Source organism: Zootoca vivipara, chromosome 12, assembly GCF_963506605.1.
Source record: "Zootoca vivipara chromosome 12, rZooViv1.1, whole genome shotgun sequence".
NCBI lineage: Eukaryota > Metazoa > Chordata > Lepidosauria > Squamata > Lacertidae > Zootoca > Zootoca vivipara.
The window spans coordinates 52,875,654-52,893,716 of NC_083287.1; the positions used below are offsets into that span (position 1 = coordinate 52,875,654).

Sequence of the window (18,063 nt, forward strand, 5' to 3'; positions counted from 1 at the left end):
ATGTGAGGCTGGGGGGCGGGGCCTGTCAACGTCACCGCGCCGAGCGCTGCTGCTGTCGCGGCGGGAGACGAGAGAGCGAGAAAGAGAAGGTGGGAGCGGTCGGCGGGCGGGCGCGCGCGCGCCTCCGATTGGAAACAGGAGGGGGAGGGGCGTGAACCTTTTGCAGCTGACCAATGGGATTGCGGGACGGGGTCGTGAGGAAGGCGCTCGTACGGGGTTGCGGGCGCGCGGCCGAGAGGCAGAGTGGGCGGGGCCGCTCCGTTTCCTCAGAGAAGTCCGTTAATGGCGTCCGGCGGGTAGTAGGTCTCCTGCTGCATCTCCTTGTGGAGGTTCCCCCCCCCCGGGTGGTGAGGGGAGGCGGGCAAAAGGGTCGGGGCAGGGGGCGTTTCGGGGTGGGGAGCGGGAAAACAAAGAGCAGGTTCCGCCGCCGCCGTCAGCGCCAGCGCGGCCAGGTAAGAAACGCCGCCCTGACTCCACGGGGTGGGGCGGGAGACTTCCCGGGTGCCTTTAATCTCCCCCCTCATCTTCTCTCAGGGAATCTCCACACCACCCGATTTTGCACAATGGCTTCACGCCCCGCCCCCCCTTTTTTTGCTATTTACTCTCCAGGCCTTATCTAGGCCAGTGTCGTCGACTCTGGCTGGCAGCAGCTCCCCAAGGCCTCGGGCAGATTTGTTGTGGTTTTGGTGGCAGGTGTGGGGAGCTGGCCTGGTAAAGGCCTGGGTTTTAGTTAGGAGGACCCTCTGCCTGGTTTCTGTTGCCTTGCTTTCGAAACGCCCCATGCCCCCCCCCTGCAGGGAGCCCTCCCCTCTGAGGACGGGCAGCCCAAAATATAAACATTTGGCTTGGACAGCTCCCCTTTGAAACGATAGGGCCTCCTCTCCTCCCCCACTTGTACGTGGTTTTGTCAGTTTAATAAAATTTTATACACTGCTTTAGGGCTAGAAACAAAAGCAAAGCAGTTTGCAAAAAATATAAAACAGTAAGATCAAGGCGGCGGAGGGGAGGACAACCATACTTTAAAACATACAGAAGCTGAAATGCTAAAACATAAGATTAAAATTGCTCCAGAAAGTCAAATTCTGGACATTCTGAATGGTATTTATAGACCAGGAAGCCTTTGGGGCTTACAGTAACACATTTCTGTGTGTACAGTATTTAGTCCTTGGAACAAACCACATCCTCCTCAGGATTGAGAAATCTAAGTTTTGCTACTGTGTTATAAATTAATTCAGCTCTCATGGGGTTCATAGTACACCAAGCAGTGAGGCGTATGTCTCCTTCATATGCCCCAGAAATGTGCTGTGTGTTATTAAGAAATGTCCTGTGTGTTATTAAGTATATTAAGTACATTAACTGAATCACCTTAAAATGCTTGTAGGAATAGGTTGTAAATAGTTGTGGTAGCATATTGAAGGACTAGGAGGGGCTTCTGTCACATACAGATTTTACAGAGAGGAAAGCAGTATTTTTTTATCATCCTCTTTCTAAGGTGACGTAGATCAGAAAGGAAATATAATTTGCCTTGCAAACTCCCTCCTCAAACAAAGTTGGGGGTGCAAGTGTTCGATCTTCCCTTTAGCTGATAAAGCAGGCTAAAATAGTACATCTCCACTCATAAAATCCTTAAGGGGCTTGAGTGCTTGATACTCTGTTCCAAAAGTTGAATGAAGCCCATTGTTCTCTACCCTGGAATCCTTAGTGCTAGCATTAGCAGGCTCTTCTTCTTTCTACTTCCTAACAGAATGTGGGTGGCAGGAGCTTGTCTCCTCCCTTGTTCAATTTTTCATTTAAAATAGAAAATGTGATTTCCATGTGGCTCCTGTGAAATCTGCTGTAGCAGTTATCATTGGTTGCTACGTCATGTGGGTGGAGGATTGTTTTCAAGCTACAATAAATAGCCTTCTGCTTCTCTGTGACATTATATACAACTGTTGTTGAGCAGCTTGAATTCTGAAATGCTTCTCTTTTTCTCAAGGTGGTGAGGAGGAGAGGTGCTTGGGCTTCCTGCTGCCATGGGGGCACAGGATCGGCCTCAGTGCTTCTTCGACATAGAAATAAATCGGGAACCAGGTAAGAGTTGGAGGGGCTCAGAGATTGCTGTATGATTGAAAAGATGTTTGAATTAGGTCAAGCCCTGAAACAGAAGTATGTGCAGCCAGTGTGTTCCGTCTGTGGGCCGGATTGAGAAGGCGATTGGGCCACATCCAGGCCACGGGCCTTAGCTTGCCTACCCCGGTCTAGATAGATGACTGCCATATTTCACATTACTGTGGAATTGTCTTTCTCCCGCTCTGTGCAGCACTCTGAATATGTGATAGGCTTTGTTAATTTTTAGCCGTGTATTGGGAAATTGTTTCAAAAGTCACATGTGGTGTCTTAAGCATTTTAATATCAATAGATAAACTGAACCAATGTTATAGGGTAGTGTAGTAAAAGCCTGTCTGTACCGTAATCCCTGTGAGATGAGAGAGCTTTGAACGAATGAGTGGCGGGGTGGGGGATAAAAATATACAGCGGGATAAGGAAGGATTTGAATTTGAGAAGGGTTGATAGGGTAGGGTTTAAACACTTGTATGTTAAAAACTCTTTGTGTGTATTGTGAGATGCAGGAGTTAATTTAGAAATCTGCTGGGGGTAAACTCCAGAACCTCTCAGTGTGATAGGATGAACAAATATTGTAAATTGAGATACAGCGACTCCCCACTTACACGGGGGTTATATTCCTGGGTGTACGTGAAATTGCATCTAGTGGGTTCAGTTTCGGGTGAGAATGAGAAAAACAAATTTCCTGGATGCCTGCCTCTGGTCCACCCACTTTTATTTATTATTTTGCCAAGTGCATAACGCTGAACACGCCCAAGTTGATGCCTATACTGTATATGTAATTTTGAGGATGCATGCTAATCCCTAAAGAGTATGTGTTTGCTCTCATGGCCAGAAGGGAAAGCAGAATCATGCAAAACGTTAACAAGTGATTCTTCACTATATTTATACCCCATTTCTCAGACAAAGGTCTCAAAAAGTAAAGTTTATTAAGGCTATTTAGTCATGTTCTCTTCTGGTCTCTGGCAGTCAAGTTTCTCGGTTGTTCCCTCTTGGTGGGAGGCGACAGGGGAAGCTGCTGATATTCCATCAGGTGGAATATTTAAAAAAGAACAAAGCACACAACCGGTACTGTGATATTCTTGGTTTTCTAACCACAGGAATCTCTGGCGTGTACTGTTCATTCTCCTTCACACAGAGTGCTATAGGAATGGATGAATGATCTGTTCTTAGTCAATATGTTTTGGAACTCTGCTTTTAGTCACATCTGGAAGGCAGTCTTGAGCTGTCCTTGTTGAGTAGCTGAAGTTAGTAGTGTAGCTTAGGGAAATGATGATAACCAGTATGTGGGGAAAGTGGGCATCATTATTTTGTATTTGTAACTCCCTACTATAGACACCTCAGCTTGCTAGACTGTCCAGATTTCACAGTAGTATGTGCAGTATGGATTAATGATCTACGTATACAGATGTCTGAAACATTCTTGCTAATCTTTAAAAGACAAGTGAAAATTTACCAGAAATATCAGGCCTTCAGAATCATCTATGCTGCTCTGGATTTTGCTCAGTGTCTTGTTTTATTGTTACTACTTTTAAAGTATTTGGATATTGATTTGATTTTTAATGGCTATTTTTGCTTATGTGGTTGCAGTAGTTTCTTTTTTTTACTGCTTCATGCACTTTTAATGGATCAAACATTATACATTAGAATAATAAAACAGGGATTCAGCACTTTTTCTGTTTGGTGGTAATATTCTTTCAAAAAACATTTTTAAGTTCTTCAGTATGTAGTGGTTTAGGGTGGAAAGGGAAGCATCCTGCTCAAGGAGCAAGAAGCATTAGAGGGAGCAGGATTTAGTGACGTATACTTGACAGGAAATCTAAGTAAGGGAAGGGACGGATTTCAGATGAGACTGTCCATCTCTCCACTTTGACTTGCCTACAGTAGAAAATAAATGGATTTTACTGGCATGTAAAATGTTCTAATTACCATAGTGCTAAATTGGATCCTTTAAGAGTAGTCTTAGTGGTGTTAGTATCTCATGTCATCTGCATGTCATTGTAAGAAAATTAAAAGATATAAAAGGCTACTTCTAAATTGTGTGTTCTCAGACTTCATGTGAGTGAGTGCCTAGTATAACTTTATTATAGCAGCTGAGGGAAGTGGCAGAGTGCACAGGGATTCATATTTCAGAATTGTAGAAGCAATTAGTTGATCAGGGTTTTCTAGTGCTTCATAGATTACTGTTCTGAGTCTGTTCTAAAAGTATGCCACACGAACTGACTAGAACATGTATTAAATCTTTTTTCTTTTTTTAAAAAAGGAAAGGGCACTGTTTCAAATTAAGTTATAAAGAAGGGCCTCTCTAAAATCAATAATGTATAGTTGATGTACTCCTCCACCTACCCTCACATTTACTTTAATGTTCAAAGTATTTCTAAGACTATACGGCCAGTAATTTAAAAGTAGTGGTGTGAATTTTTTTTCCAAGTAGTGAGAAAGGCTTTTCTGTATTTGGTGCATAGTACTGAGGAATAAAATATTGCTGAGTGGAAAGTTCCTTATCTTTGTTGGTGGGGAAGAATGATATGAGATGGGCAACACCCAGGCTTAGTTCACACAAGCATCAGATGACCAAATGAGGCAAAATACCTTGTCCGTGACCTGTGTGTTTTCTGTATGAACGGATTTTGCTTGTCATTTGTTCTTGGTGTGGAGAATATTCAGTCTTATGAGGCCTCTCTTGCAGTTGCAGTTGCAACTTAAAAGAAGTTACCTCTGCATCAGGAAGGACTAAGCTTTACTTTTCTCTTCATGTGGAGGTCTTTTTTGTGAACGACTCTTACCTGTTTAATATACACTTGATAAGTCTATAATTCAGATTTTTTTTTTTAAAAAAAAACCCTACCTGAGATACTGAGATAGTATGATATTTTTCCCACATGCTTTCTCCCGTTGAAAATGCCTATGATGTTACTCAAGTCATTTTGGGGGGGGGCATTTCACTTCCACATAGGTGAATGTTTGAAGCTGTAAGCCTACCTTCCTGCCACTTGTGAAAATCCTTTAACCCTCCTCTCCTTGCTGCCAGGAATCTGCACAACTGGGAAGAGATAGAAGGGTAGAATGAGTGTAAGCTAATGGCTCCTGTTGGGGACAGCAACACAGAATCTGCCCACTCTTCACAGGTTTATCCAAAGCTCCACTGCAGGGTAACAGTATGAGAAGTCATAAGTGTCTTTCCCTTTCTAATGCCAATATACTTATTGGCAGGGTGAGGAGGTTATAGAGGAGCCAACAAAGGCAGGTAAAGGCAGGTCCTAGGTCACGAATCCTACTCATTCTTATTGTCCCCTGACTCACAGGACACATGTAGGCTATAGTAGGCTGTGCAGTTACCTGCTGTTATTAACATTCACTGAAGCACTTGCATTTGCATTTTTTCAAGCTTCAAGTAATGCACAAATGAAAAAGTTGCTTTGCTGTTAAGTACTACAATACCAAGAGCTCTTGAAAGCGACCTATATATTAGTGCGTTCTAAAGGAAGTGAAGATGTTCTGGAAGAAAAATACCTTGTCGTAGGTGCTTACCTGGGCTCTTTTTTCCCTCCACTACCTAAGCCTGTTGTGTACTAAAGGATAACAGATAATAACTTGGATCGATATTAGCCCTGTATAAGAATCAGGCTTCCTTGATCACCTGTGGGAAATAAAAATGGTAATCAAGCACATCTTTACTCTCTGGTTGTACATCCCCACCCCCCGACAGACAGAATAGGTGTCCATTCAGTCTTCTGTTTTTGCCAGTGCATTTAAACTTTCCAAATAATTACCTTTTACAGAATTACAACTAAACTTGTATTTTGTTTTGTTTATCTCCAGCAAGAATATATGGAAGTACAATCACTGAGGAAATGTGACTATTTTATCCTGGGTATTACAAAATTGCAAAGTAACTATATATTTATTCTTATTACAGTTGGTCGTATCATATTTCAACTTTTCTCTGATGTGTGTCCAAGGACTTGCAAAAACTTTCTCTGCCTATGTACAGGTAATCTTTTTCCCCATAATTGAATAATTTCCATAATTGAATAATTGTTACTATGTTTAGGTAAGTTGTGGCTTCATCATTGCAGTGCCCACAATTGCTGACAGAGGTGCATTTGACAAGAGGCTTCTTTGCATGTTTTGTTACCCCTTTTTACTGTCTACTACTCCTTGCACTGAAAACCAGAGATCAGCCAAATGGGAGTTGTTGTGGTAATGTGAATGTGATATCTCTCTTGAGCCCAGGAGATTAAATCCTATTTAAACTCTCCTAATCTTTCTGAAAACAACCCTGGAGGGAAACAACATCTGCCAAGTGATAGAAGAAGAAGAAAATCCTGATGTGATCATTAAAAGCCACATCTCATTTGCAGTGTTAAAGCTTGAGAGAAGAGTGGAAGAAGAATTGGCACATCTCTAAATATCTTTGTGTATATAGTAGAAAAGTACCAGTGTTCCTTTTATCTGTAAACCTGATTATTTTGCAGTGTGTTAATGCTTTGCTCTGTATTTCTGTTCAACTTTAGAGCAAGATTATTACTTTGGGAATTTTTAAGATAGTAGCTTACATATGTTTCCTCCCTGCAGGAGAAAAAGGAATTGGAAAAACAACTGGGAAAAAGCTCTGCTACAAAGGCTCCACATTCCACCGTGTGGTTAAAAACTTCATGATACAAGGAGGAGACTTCAGTGAAGGTAGAGTCTGAGAGAGATTAAGACACCCCCCCCTACCCTGCCCCACTCAAGTAGTGAGGGAATTTGCCTTGTAGTGTTTTTTAGAATTACCGTTTTTTATTATTTTTTATTGGAAGTTTTACTACTGTAGTGTTTGCTGCAATGGGCTCCTTTGGGAGGAAGAGTGGTATACAAATTAAAGAAAGAAATAAAATTATTCCATCTTCAAAGCAATATAATAGTAAGATGGGGTGCTAATTGTTAATTATTTTTATTTATTTATTTATTTATTTCTACCCCGCCCATCTGGCTGGGCTTCCCCAGCCACTCTGGGCGGCTTCCAACAAAACACTAAAATCCATCAAATATTAAAAGCTTCCCTAAACAGGGCTGTTGCATTTAGCCAGTGTGGTGTAGTGGTTAAGAGCGGTAGACTCGTAATCTGGGGAACCGGGTTCGCGTCTCTGCTCCTCCACATGCAGCTGCTGGGTGACCTTGGGCTAGTCACACTTCTTTGAAGTCTCTCAGCCCCACCCACCTCATAGGGTGTCTGTTGTGGGGGAGGAGGGGAAAGGAGATTGTTGGCCGCTTTGAGACTCCTTCGGGTAGTGATAAAGCGGGATATCAAATCCAAACTCCTCTTCTTCTTCTTCTTCTTCTTCTTCTTCTTCTTCTTCTTCTTCTTCTTCTTCTTCTTCTTCTTCCTGAAATTTAAAACATTGCCATGTCAGTCATCTATGCCCAGACATGATAAATTTCTTTCATGGAAGTCACAGGTGTAAGAACTTAATTGCTCCTGAATGTTATCATGTAACATTCTTCATGCCTGAAGAAGTTCAGATTAGAATTTGGGCACAGATGTGTTTTGACTGATAAGGCAATTTGTTTAATTTCAAATGTCACCAGAAATATTCCCATGATTGTGCATAATCTGCTGAGTGTAGATCTAGTGGATTAAATACCTGCAGTAATCATACGTGCCATCTCACAGAAAGTTCACACAAGTGAGATGTGAAGAAATCTTGTTAGGCGAAGTGACCTTAAGTGGCACTTAGACATAATATGTTCAGAATTGCAGTGTGAATGTCCACTACTGCTCTGTTCATTAAACTGCACTTTGGTTGCTGTGGGTTTCGTCACCCCTGCTTCAAAATGCCTATCTTTATCCTGAACTGAAGCCTTACTTGGAAAGTAAGTGTGAAGTCCGCCCATGCCATATGGAAATTATAGGCCCCATTTCAATAATACTTACATAGGTCCCCCTTTGCCTCTTCCGGGGGACTTGGAGTACTTCCTCTCAAAATTGTAGGCTCATGCCAGTTAGCACACTTGGCTGCTCTTCTGTTCTGGCTTGAGTCCACCACTACTGAGAGTTTGCTTGGTGTCAAATGAATTTAGGGCAGGGATTGAGAACCTGTGGCCCTTCAGGTGTTAGACTCCATCAATCTCAGTCAGCATGGCCCGTCCTAGCCATAGAGGCTAGTGGCGCAGAGAACTACGGCGCCGGGCACTGGAAGGGCGCCAAGTGAGCGCAGGGTTCCGGCGATCTGGCCAGGACTGCGCTCCTTCTCCGAGGACTCCGCGTTGCGCCTCCTTCTCGTTTCCCCAGTGCTGGGTTCCGCTCAGTCGAGCTTTGCCACCAGCACGCGCACAGCGCCCAAGCAGCTCTTGCTGGTTCTGCGGTGCGCGCACTAGTGGCGAAGCTTGACTGAGCGGAACCCAGCACTGGGGAACAAGAAGGAGGCGCAGCACAGAGTCCTCAGAGGTGGCCTCCCGCTGCTGCCGCAGTCCGCTTGGCACTCCCGGGCCCTTGGAGAGGCTCTGGAGGGGGGCGCTGGAGGGACCTAGCGCCAGGGCGCTGGATGGTCTTAAGACGGCCCTGTGGCCAGGGATATAATCGGGCAACATCTGGATGGAGGTTCCCCTGCAACAGCAAGCTGTGAAATACGTGGTTCTGAACAAAGTGTTGGGACAACTTTCCATCCTTGTATGTTAGCCTTGTTTTGGATAGTCGATTTGGCTGTAAGCTTTCTGTAATTGAGCTCCTCAATGAGGTTGAATGATAAACTATGCGGTTAAAATATTTAATTAAGCTGGTCCTATTTAATCTTTTGCACATCAAGAGTTCAGAATTATACCTGTACACAGACCTATCACTATACTAACCATGTGAATAATTCCAGTTTGACATGGTTTAATGCATACTTTTTAAATAACTAGGTAATGGAAAAGGAGGTGAATCTGTTTATGGAGGATATTTTAAAGGTAAGGTCTAATAGTTCTTGATCTCTTGCTTCAGTTTTGAGAGTTTTTATTCATGATGCATTTAATGAGAAGGTCTACTTAGATCACCTTTGCATGAAAGTAACGTTGCATGGATACTATCTATGTGCATGACTTGTAAATGAATATATTGTAATGTTAGCATTAACTGTCAAAACTTATTGCGGCTAATGTAGTGGTTAAACATGACTTCAGCATGGAGGCTAGGCAACTTGATTCATGACAACTCCTATCTTCCTGCCTAAAACTGTCAACATATTCTTTTGTTTATAGAGAATGTGGTCTTTTGCAAAATGAAAAGGTAAGAGACAAATGCTCAACACAAATTCAAACTGTTCCCCTGCCCCCTTCCTAATAAACATTTGGACCACTGATAATGAATTTGTGGCTGGGTAAATATAGTTTGGAGAAAAGCCTAAATATAGTTTGAGAGACTCTAAGGTGGTCTCCTTGGCAAAAGAAATAATTGGGATTCGAAATACTTTTCTTGAAACGTTTTCCCTTCCCCTATCCCCCACCCTTTCAAGGTTTGTATGTATATTGAATTCTCAAAATATTTTTCAGCATGTAGCTGTTTTTCATAGGAGCAGTACACTTATGTTTGTTCTTTACTAAACCTGTGAATGAACTGTTTCCATGAGCTTCCTATTATTAGTCATTGATTCTTAAACAGAAACTGGATGGTTCTGGTTGGAATATGGGTTGCAAACTTGTGCTGAAAGTGGTTGGTTGGAATATGCACCAAATCAAAATATGCTTACCAAAGCTATGCTCTAAGGATGCTTAAATATAGTTAGGTGGCAACAGATACTGGCCTTTAATAGTAGTATATAGACAAATCCGTATTCTAAAGGTTTTTGGTTCTTGTTCTCTAAGATGTTATGAAAGGTAAGTACAAATATTATGGTTCTGGGTATTTGCAGCTTTGCTGTATAACAGTTCAGCCATAATTATACTTTTGTGTACATATGAAAGGGATCACCTGACTAAAATTAGTTTTGCTCAGCTCCTCTATACCCTTCATCAAATCAACGTTTTACTCCTAACGACGTACTCAGACCAAAGCTTGAAAGGAGGGCACAGGGCTTTCTCCTCTGTTTTGTGGAAATTATTTTCATTCGCTTTTGCAATTGGTGGAACTGAAGTGGGTCTTGAGAGATGATATGTTCTGAGTGTTGTTTTCTCTTTAGATGATCAGTATTCCACTCAAGGCAGGTTTTATAAACAAAAGTGTCCAAACCTCACTGTAATTATGCAGTTCAGGCTTTTAATATGCTGGTCATTAATGGTCTGTGAATTACTACCACCCAGCACCATTCTTACTCTATTGCTAATATATTGCTAATTTATTAGTTCTCCAGGGGGGCCCTCATCATTTTAAGTCCTGGAATGGAAGAGGGCTGTACAGTACTTAGAGTCAGCCAAATATGCTGTCTTATTTCACAAAGGAAAGGGGACATTAACTGACCATTGAATTTCTTAAATTGTGGAAAGCCACCCTGTGGTATTTCCCGACCCCCTTCTCCATAGTCAGTAGGGTTGGACTGAATAATCCAGATATAGTTTGGTGATAGTGTGCATAGTTTGCATGTCCAGGATACCAGTATTTGCAAGTGTAGATAAATGTTTCCCGCAAACCTTGGGTATCTGTTTCCTGTCAGAGCAACAGACCTAGGCTGAATGGACCAATGTGCAGACTAACAGTCAAAGGCAGCTTGATAAAATCTATTTCTGTTTTGTTTTTTAATTGTAAAGCTATTATGACTAACAGCAAAACTCCTAAATACTATTTAACGAATGTTGCTGATTTGTTGATTGTACAACTTATATCTCCTCTTACTATGTAGATTGCTTTTTAAGTTTTCAAATTTTCCTGGTGAACAGCTGGAGAATTCCTCCTTGTTAAGCTACTGATCTTTTTTTGAAGTACTTCAACCCAGAGAAGCTAACTAGCCTGTCTTTTCTTCTTTCTTGAAACAGATGAAAACTTTATTCTGAAACATGATAGAGCATTCCTTTTGTCGATGGCAAACAGAGGGAAACATACCAATGGTTCCCAGTTTTTCATGTAAGTAGACGTAATGTGAGAGCTGAGTTTTCTTAAATGAAGAAGCGCTGTTCATGAGAAAGATGGTAATGCTAAAATCAATCATCAAAAGTATTTGTTGCAGAAAAAAAGCAAAGGGCAGTCAAAAACACATTAATCTCACAAATTACAGAAAACAACTATTTTTTAGATATATATTTTTCTAGAATAATTGAATTTGCTTGGCATAAAAATAGTATTTTTGAAATAATTCAAGTAAATCATCTTTTAAATCCCACTTCTGTGACAAATTTTGTCCCAGTTCAGCTCAGAACTGTTAAAAAGCCCACATCAGAAGTATCCCTCCATTCTCTCATCTGCCAGAGGTCTAAAGGGGGAACCTGTACATGCACAGCTAGATACACAGAGGCTCTTTTTGAGACCTTCGTTTGACACCCATAGAGGAGGGTTGGATTAGATGATTCTATATAATCAGGAGCAGAGCAAGCAGGAATGTCCATACTGGGCATGGGACCAGAGAGGGTCCTGCTGCCTTCCATGGATTCACTGAAATACATAGTGAGAAACATCTGAAGCAGACTACTCAACACAATATACATGTGTACTAGCTGGCTGATCATCTTCATAACAGTTTTTACAGTCATTTTATTGCATTCTGAAGATACGTTAACAATAAAAGGGAAGAGAAGGCAAAACAAAGCATCTTACAGACCAGAGTTAATTGCAAAGGGCAAAATAAATTTCCGAAGGGAATTTTTCTTTCGACAGTACTTTAGGTTTGTCATAAAAGCTTTCCATATCATAAGATAGTACAGACATTCCAAATGGGTTATCCTGCACATCTTAAATTGCTTTGAGTTTGGACAGATAAACTGAATGGCAAAGTAATGTACTTCACAAGTTTTCATCAACAAAACTTCACCCCTGATTCATAAAAATATTGTGAGTACCGCACAGCTCTTAAGCTGAAGTGTCTTCCCAGTCATTCTGTTTTCAATGTGCCCCTTTTGGTATTGAAAATATCTTCCATTATTTTATATTAACGTTTTTAAAAATGCAAGCTTTATTCACTGTAGACTCGTGTTTAGGAGGATCTGGGTTTTTTGTTTTATTTTCATGCTGGTGTGTTTTCAGAAGTGCTTTAGAAGAATTGCAATCCAGGTTGCGCTATTCAAAACTTTTATAAACTTTGCCATCTTTCTTGTTGGGTAAGAATGAATGGCGCTTCACAGCCGTGTTAAAGGAGTATCTTGGCCAGGACTAGACTCTTCTTGTTTCAAGATATCTCTGCCTTCATGAAGTTCAGATAAGAGGCATATTTAGGTTGTTTCCTTTTTAAAAAAAAAAGTCTGAAAAATGGAAATTGAATATAACCAGAAGAAGAATTGGAAATGGATTTGCTTCATACTTCATTGGGGAAAGAGATGTAGGTTTGTTGTGAATTCTGTTTATCCAGTTTGGCAGAAAGATGGCTTCTTTTGAAACTTGGATTAATCATATATTTAGTCATGAGCACAAGCAGTTTGTTCACTATCCTTGCTACCTTCTCTCTTGCTCACACTTTTTCCATTTTTAAGCTTATCTGAACTAGAGAAATAACAACTGATAGTACATTGATCAAGAAGCTACCAATGGGCTCTAAAATTTCTTTCATTTTACCTGCAGGATTGTTTGATTAATAGGCAAACTATTAGGAGCTGGATCTTACAGACCAGCTTTTAATAACAGCCAACACCAGAGGAGTTTAAATTGTCTTAATTCTGTAAAATGCTGTTAATAAATAGGTTTATATTTCACTCTAGTCCATGAGTTTAAGGGAAATTTAATTTTATGTAGACACGGTTCTCAGATTCATACATATAGAAACTGATCCCAGTAACTGTCATATTTCTAGGACTGTAATCATTTGCCACCTTTTCTGGGGGCTCCTTACACATTGAACTAGAAAGGGTTGAGTGGCTTAGGCTCTATGGGTTTAAAAAAGATGGATGCAGCTCTGGCACAAGAAGAGCAGAGTGACCGTGACCCCTGTATTACCTCTGCAGCTATTGAAAGCTCTTGAGCATATTCCATCCACACAGGAAGAGCAAGTAGTTGGTGCAGATGAGGTACAGAGGGGACTTCTCAAGAAGCCTTCCGCATCAGGGCCAGCAGTGGTTCTCTGAGCAGAGAGGCAGCATGGCGCTTCAACAGCTCCTGTACATCTTGAGTTCCATGTGCACAGAATTGCAGCTGAAGCTCCTAGCCTTCATGGATGCAAATGATTATAATTTAGAGGTGCGCTAAGCGCAGTATGCTAACATTATTTTTAGATGCTTCCCTCTAAGTAGCTACCTCCAGTGAACTCCCCAAACAGTATTTTTTTTGCTTGTGTGTGTGTGTGCAGTCCAGAAATTTCTCTTAAATTCTGTTTTTTAAATCTTTCTGGAAACCCAGGAAACTTCTAGGAAACATTCTGAAATACCTTCATGTGTTCAGACCTCTCCTCCGTGCCCATAGAATTAACATCCCTGCTTTGCAATCTGAAGGGACTATGTAGGTGGATGCAGGCTGACTTTCAGCACACGCACTAGATTGTAGGGGTATACATTGGCTCTGTGTAGTTATTGAATTATGAAATGAATGGGGATGATTCAGGGGATGTTTTCAAACACCTAAGTAATATTAAGACCTTAACAAGCTGTCTCAAGTTGGATCACAGATCCCTAATTCTTGAGTTGCTGTGTAAACTTTGAGTGCCCCAAATCCTGCAGTTTTAAAACAGTGGCTTCTCTCTCTCTCTCTCTCTCTCTCTCTCTCTCTCTCTCTCTCTGTGTGTGTGTGTGTGTGTGAGAGAGAGAGAGAGAGAGAGAGAGAGAGAGAGAGACCAAGACCAAACTGAATAGGTTATTGTTGACTGACAAGTCGTTCTTAAAAACTGAATTATTTTCCCAGGGCATTCCATTCACAATGAATAAGAATAATAAGAATAAATTTTATACCCTGCCCTCCCCAGTCAAAACCAGGCTCAGGGCAGCTAACACCAATAAAATTATAATAAAACATAAAAAGCAATTAATTAAAATACAGATTAAAGGGTAGTTTTGAGGGTAGACCCACACATCTGTCTGCCACCGCTCTTGCTCTGTGCAGATCAATGGAGAGAAACATTCTCCCCACATGGGTGAAAACTTGGCGCAGGGGCAGAAGCCAATGGCCCTTGGGGTAACAGAGAACTCCAGAACGGATCAGGCTGCTTCCCAAAGCCATGGATAAAAAGTTGACCCCCTACTAAGTGATCAGTCTTAGGCTATTAACAAAACTACTGTTTATACCAGGAGCCCCACAGATTTTGTGGCTTTGGTTTTTTAAATACAGTATAGATTTATTTTCTGAGAATTAAAGGAGCACATGTGGGACTCCTGCATACAAAAGGGGAATTTTACAGCGCTTTGTGGAAACACCCCTCGAAAATCTCTTGCTGAAGATCAGGAACACAGAATGAAGGACTGTAGTTGGAACAAAAAATCAGCAAGCTGCCCCTATGAGTGGAAGGTTTTCTGCTTACACTATGAGCTGTTAGGATCCTGGCCCAATGTTTTGTAAATATTTTCACGAGTTACTAGTCTCATAAGGTTGCATACTGAGCTACATAGTTTTCGATCAGGCCAGGAAGTACAGCTTTTAAGCCATATTGCCCAGGTTCCACAGTACCTTGCAGTTCTGGAATTGAGTCGAGTTCCAAAAGAAGTTTTGTGATATGGCCTAGAGGAAGATGTTGTTAGAAGAGAGGTGGGGGGGGGGAATGTTAGAATATGCAGCTGGGTCCACACAAGCTCAGGGGATACCTAAAATAGATTATAGCATGAGTATGTGAATGCACATTTTTCCTTCCCCCTTGTGCAGCACACACAAACAAATAAGTAAACATTTGGCCTTTAAACACTGTTTTAAGAATTCAGTGTTTGTCCACACATGCAACCGGCATGCAGTTAAATCTGCTGAAGCTTAGTTTATGAACAGCTGCAAGTACCGGTATAACAGTTCTACAGCTTTTTCTAAAACATAGCTGGAGGGTGGGGAGGTAAAAAAATTTAGATGCTAGAGCTATGGAAGCAGGGATTGTGTTTTGGGAGCGGAGGCTAGGGGGTGTTCAACCTTGTGACTTTTCTACTTTGTGCTTTCATTTGTGGACGGTGGCATTCTATTAAGAGAAATCTAAAGCAGTGGATTTTACGGGTGGTGTACCTGGTCTTGCTTGTGATGAAAGTTTCTGTGTATGTACAGTAGTGCATTTCTTGGAGCAGTTAATTTCAAGGTACATGGTCTTCTAGTGTAGCTCTCCTACAATATTTTTCACACCATTAACAAATGATTGATTCCTACTTTCTTAAACTGTTTCTTAACATCTAAACAGTTCTGTTCAGCTCAACTTAAATATGAATAACACAGCTGAATTGCTGTAATGAGTAAATTCAAATAAAACCCAGTGTGTTTGGTGTCACACATGGGCCGATACATACATCACAATAAACTATGGTTTGTGGCTTATGCCTTTCTGTGAATAAGCAGTCTGCTAGTACTTCTGAATCACTCCTGTTTTGTTTTGCTCTGCCTTGACTGGAAACCAGAAGAACAAACCACAAGCCTTGGCTTAGCGTTACATGCAGACCAGCTCTCATTCGCCCCACCCCCAAGAATCAATGAGTGCTGGTTCACAACACTGCTTATTCACAGGAAATCATTAACAAGGACTTCCAGCCCTGTAAGTCTTACAATCAATTATATTTCAGGTAAACCACTTAGAAATTTTTACAATTAAGTGGTATATAAATTATTTTAAATAAATAAAAGTGATAGAGGATCTCTTAAAAAATGCTTGTTGGTAATCTTTGACGTATCGAAAGAATAACAGTAACACCCCCAGTACAAAATCTTTAGTAATGTACACTCTTGCCAGTGTAAAAGTATTGAAACTGCAATATCACCTCATGGTTCATTTTATATGCTGCAACAAAAAAATTTAAAATTGGTTCATTTATTACTGTTTTTCTGGCCCATCATTCCTGACTATGTTAAATTTAGGGTTAGTAATGCTGTCTCTTTTCATATGATTGGCTTTCCCGTTTGTTAAAGCTTTACCGCCTTTAATGTTTTCTGTACTGCTGGAGTTTCTTTCTGTGAGGTGAAAAAGACTTTAAAATGAGTGTCCATAGTTACTCATGAAAGTATGGACTTCCGTGTTTTTCACATTCTTTATTAGCTTATCTTCCTTTCAATGGTCTCTTATAGCAGCAGCATAGGGTTGCAGCTAACTTCAATTTAGTGGACTTGAGTATATTCATTTCAGTGGGTCTACTTGGAGTCTGGCTTTCATTGGATACAACCCATAATATCCTGTACAATACAAATTCATCATCAGATGCCAAAATAACTTAAACTGAATTCTACACATGTGCAGTTGCATACTCTTGAAAAAATTCAGTAAATAATAAGTTCTTTTCTAGGCAAAGGTTTAATAGAGGGCATTGTTTGTATTGACACTTCAGTACATAAGCAGGACATATCTTTACTGGTATAACCCTCAACTTGCTTTAACCTTCTAAATATGAACATGAAGAAAATTTAGAGCCCTTCTTTTTAAAGTGTTCTTGGTTTTGCATACACTTTGAAAACTGCATTCACTTGAAAAATATTTTAAATTTGTATTAAACATAGACTCAATTTTGTCTGGAATTGTACTACAATTTATTTCTTGCCATTTTTGTGTAAAATTTACAGAAACAGTGTTACATCGTGCGCTCCAAAGGTAATGTCTCATTCCTCTAAGGCTGTGTTCTTTCTCTTCTCTTTTTTTCTGTCTTTCTTGTCCTTTTCTGATCATATGTGCATTAAATCTTGTGGTATTGAAGTTCTTCTTGGGAGGGAAGTACCTGCTTTGAGCAGAGCAGTTTGTCTATATGACACTACTATTTTAACCCCTAAATAAGTATTCATTCTCTCAGCTTGGGGAAAAAACTCAAGGTGTTATTTTGTGATAGAATATCAAAATATATTAATTACTTGTAGAAAGTTAGTTGCTTTGCTTTTTTGAGGAAGAGGAGCAAGCAACATTCTCTATGCAGTGCTTTTCACTAGGATGAAATTATGCTTACACCTTTGAAAATGTGTGGAATGGGTAGATCACCAGCTTGTGTTCTTAAACTGCAATTGTATAATGGACTTCCAGAGGAAGGAAGAAACATTGGTTAAAACATTGTATTTACAAGCACCTGCCACCTTATTTAACAACATGCAAATACAAAGTTTCAAGTTTATCAGAATATTTAAAGCACGGGGAGGGGGATAAATAAACAAAGAAAAATTATTCTAATTGTTGGTCCAGAGCACTTTTGTCTTCCTCAGTGCCTTCCTGAAAATGTTGTATGTCTGTGTAGTGAAAAGATTCTAAAATCCCTTAAACATTAAAATAAGAAATATTATTTTATGGTGAAATATTCAAACCCTTAATAGTTAATTATCTGACGTCCATTTGGAAGCTGGTGGTGGTTGGACTGTAGTTTCTGGTAACTATTTTATGAATTGTAATCAAACTTGTCTTAAACTTCTGTTTTAATTCATGGAATGTGGATTGTTTCACAGTATACATTATTTATCCTTGCAGCAGCTCTGCTAGATTGGTTCCATTTTATTGATAAGGGAACTGAGACTGAGTGACATGCCAGTAGCTACCCAGTGCATCCATTGATGCAGTAAAACTTGAACTTGTAATTCAAGTTCGCATATATCACATGCTGCACCATGTGAGCTCTGTAAAGAATCAAATTGTCAAAATGATCATCCCTTTTACTGAAGGGCGGTTCATACATAATCTTGGTGGACGTTGGCTGCCCATTACCCACATAGTTGGAACAACAGCAATCATAACAGGATGCCCAAAGCCAAGTACCAGCAAGGTAATACTTGGTAGCACATTGTGCTCC

The 18,063-nt window shown here is 40.5% G+C and overlaps 1 protein-coding gene across 5 annotated transcripts in view; it reads left to right on the forward strand.

The window, feature by feature from the left end:
- Positions 1-274: 274 nt before the first annotated feature.
- Positions 275-18,063, forward strand: part of NKTR (natural killer cell triggering receptor) — a 42,505-nt gene continuing 24,716 nt past the window's right edge. For 2 of the 5 annotated variants that reach the window (XM_035129005.2, XM_035129007.2), the window contains exons 1-6: positions 275-452; positions 1,979-2,073; positions 6,026-6,100; positions 6,685-6,792; positions 8,992-9,036; positions 11,035-11,122. In XM_035129005.2, the coding sequence (XP_034984896.2) occupies positions 2,016-2,073; positions 6,026-6,100; positions 6,685-6,792; positions 8,992-9,036; positions 11,035-11,122 (374 nt within the window). In that variant the 5' untranslated portion in view covers positions 275-452; positions 1,979-2,015. Of the gene's footprint in view, positions 453-1,978; positions 6,101-6,684; positions 6,793-8,991; positions 9,037-9,327; positions 9,356-11,034; positions 11,123-18,063 lie in introns of those variants that run through there. The other 3 variants (XM_060280945.1, XM_060280946.1, XM_035129008.2) reach the window with 2 other exon arrangements.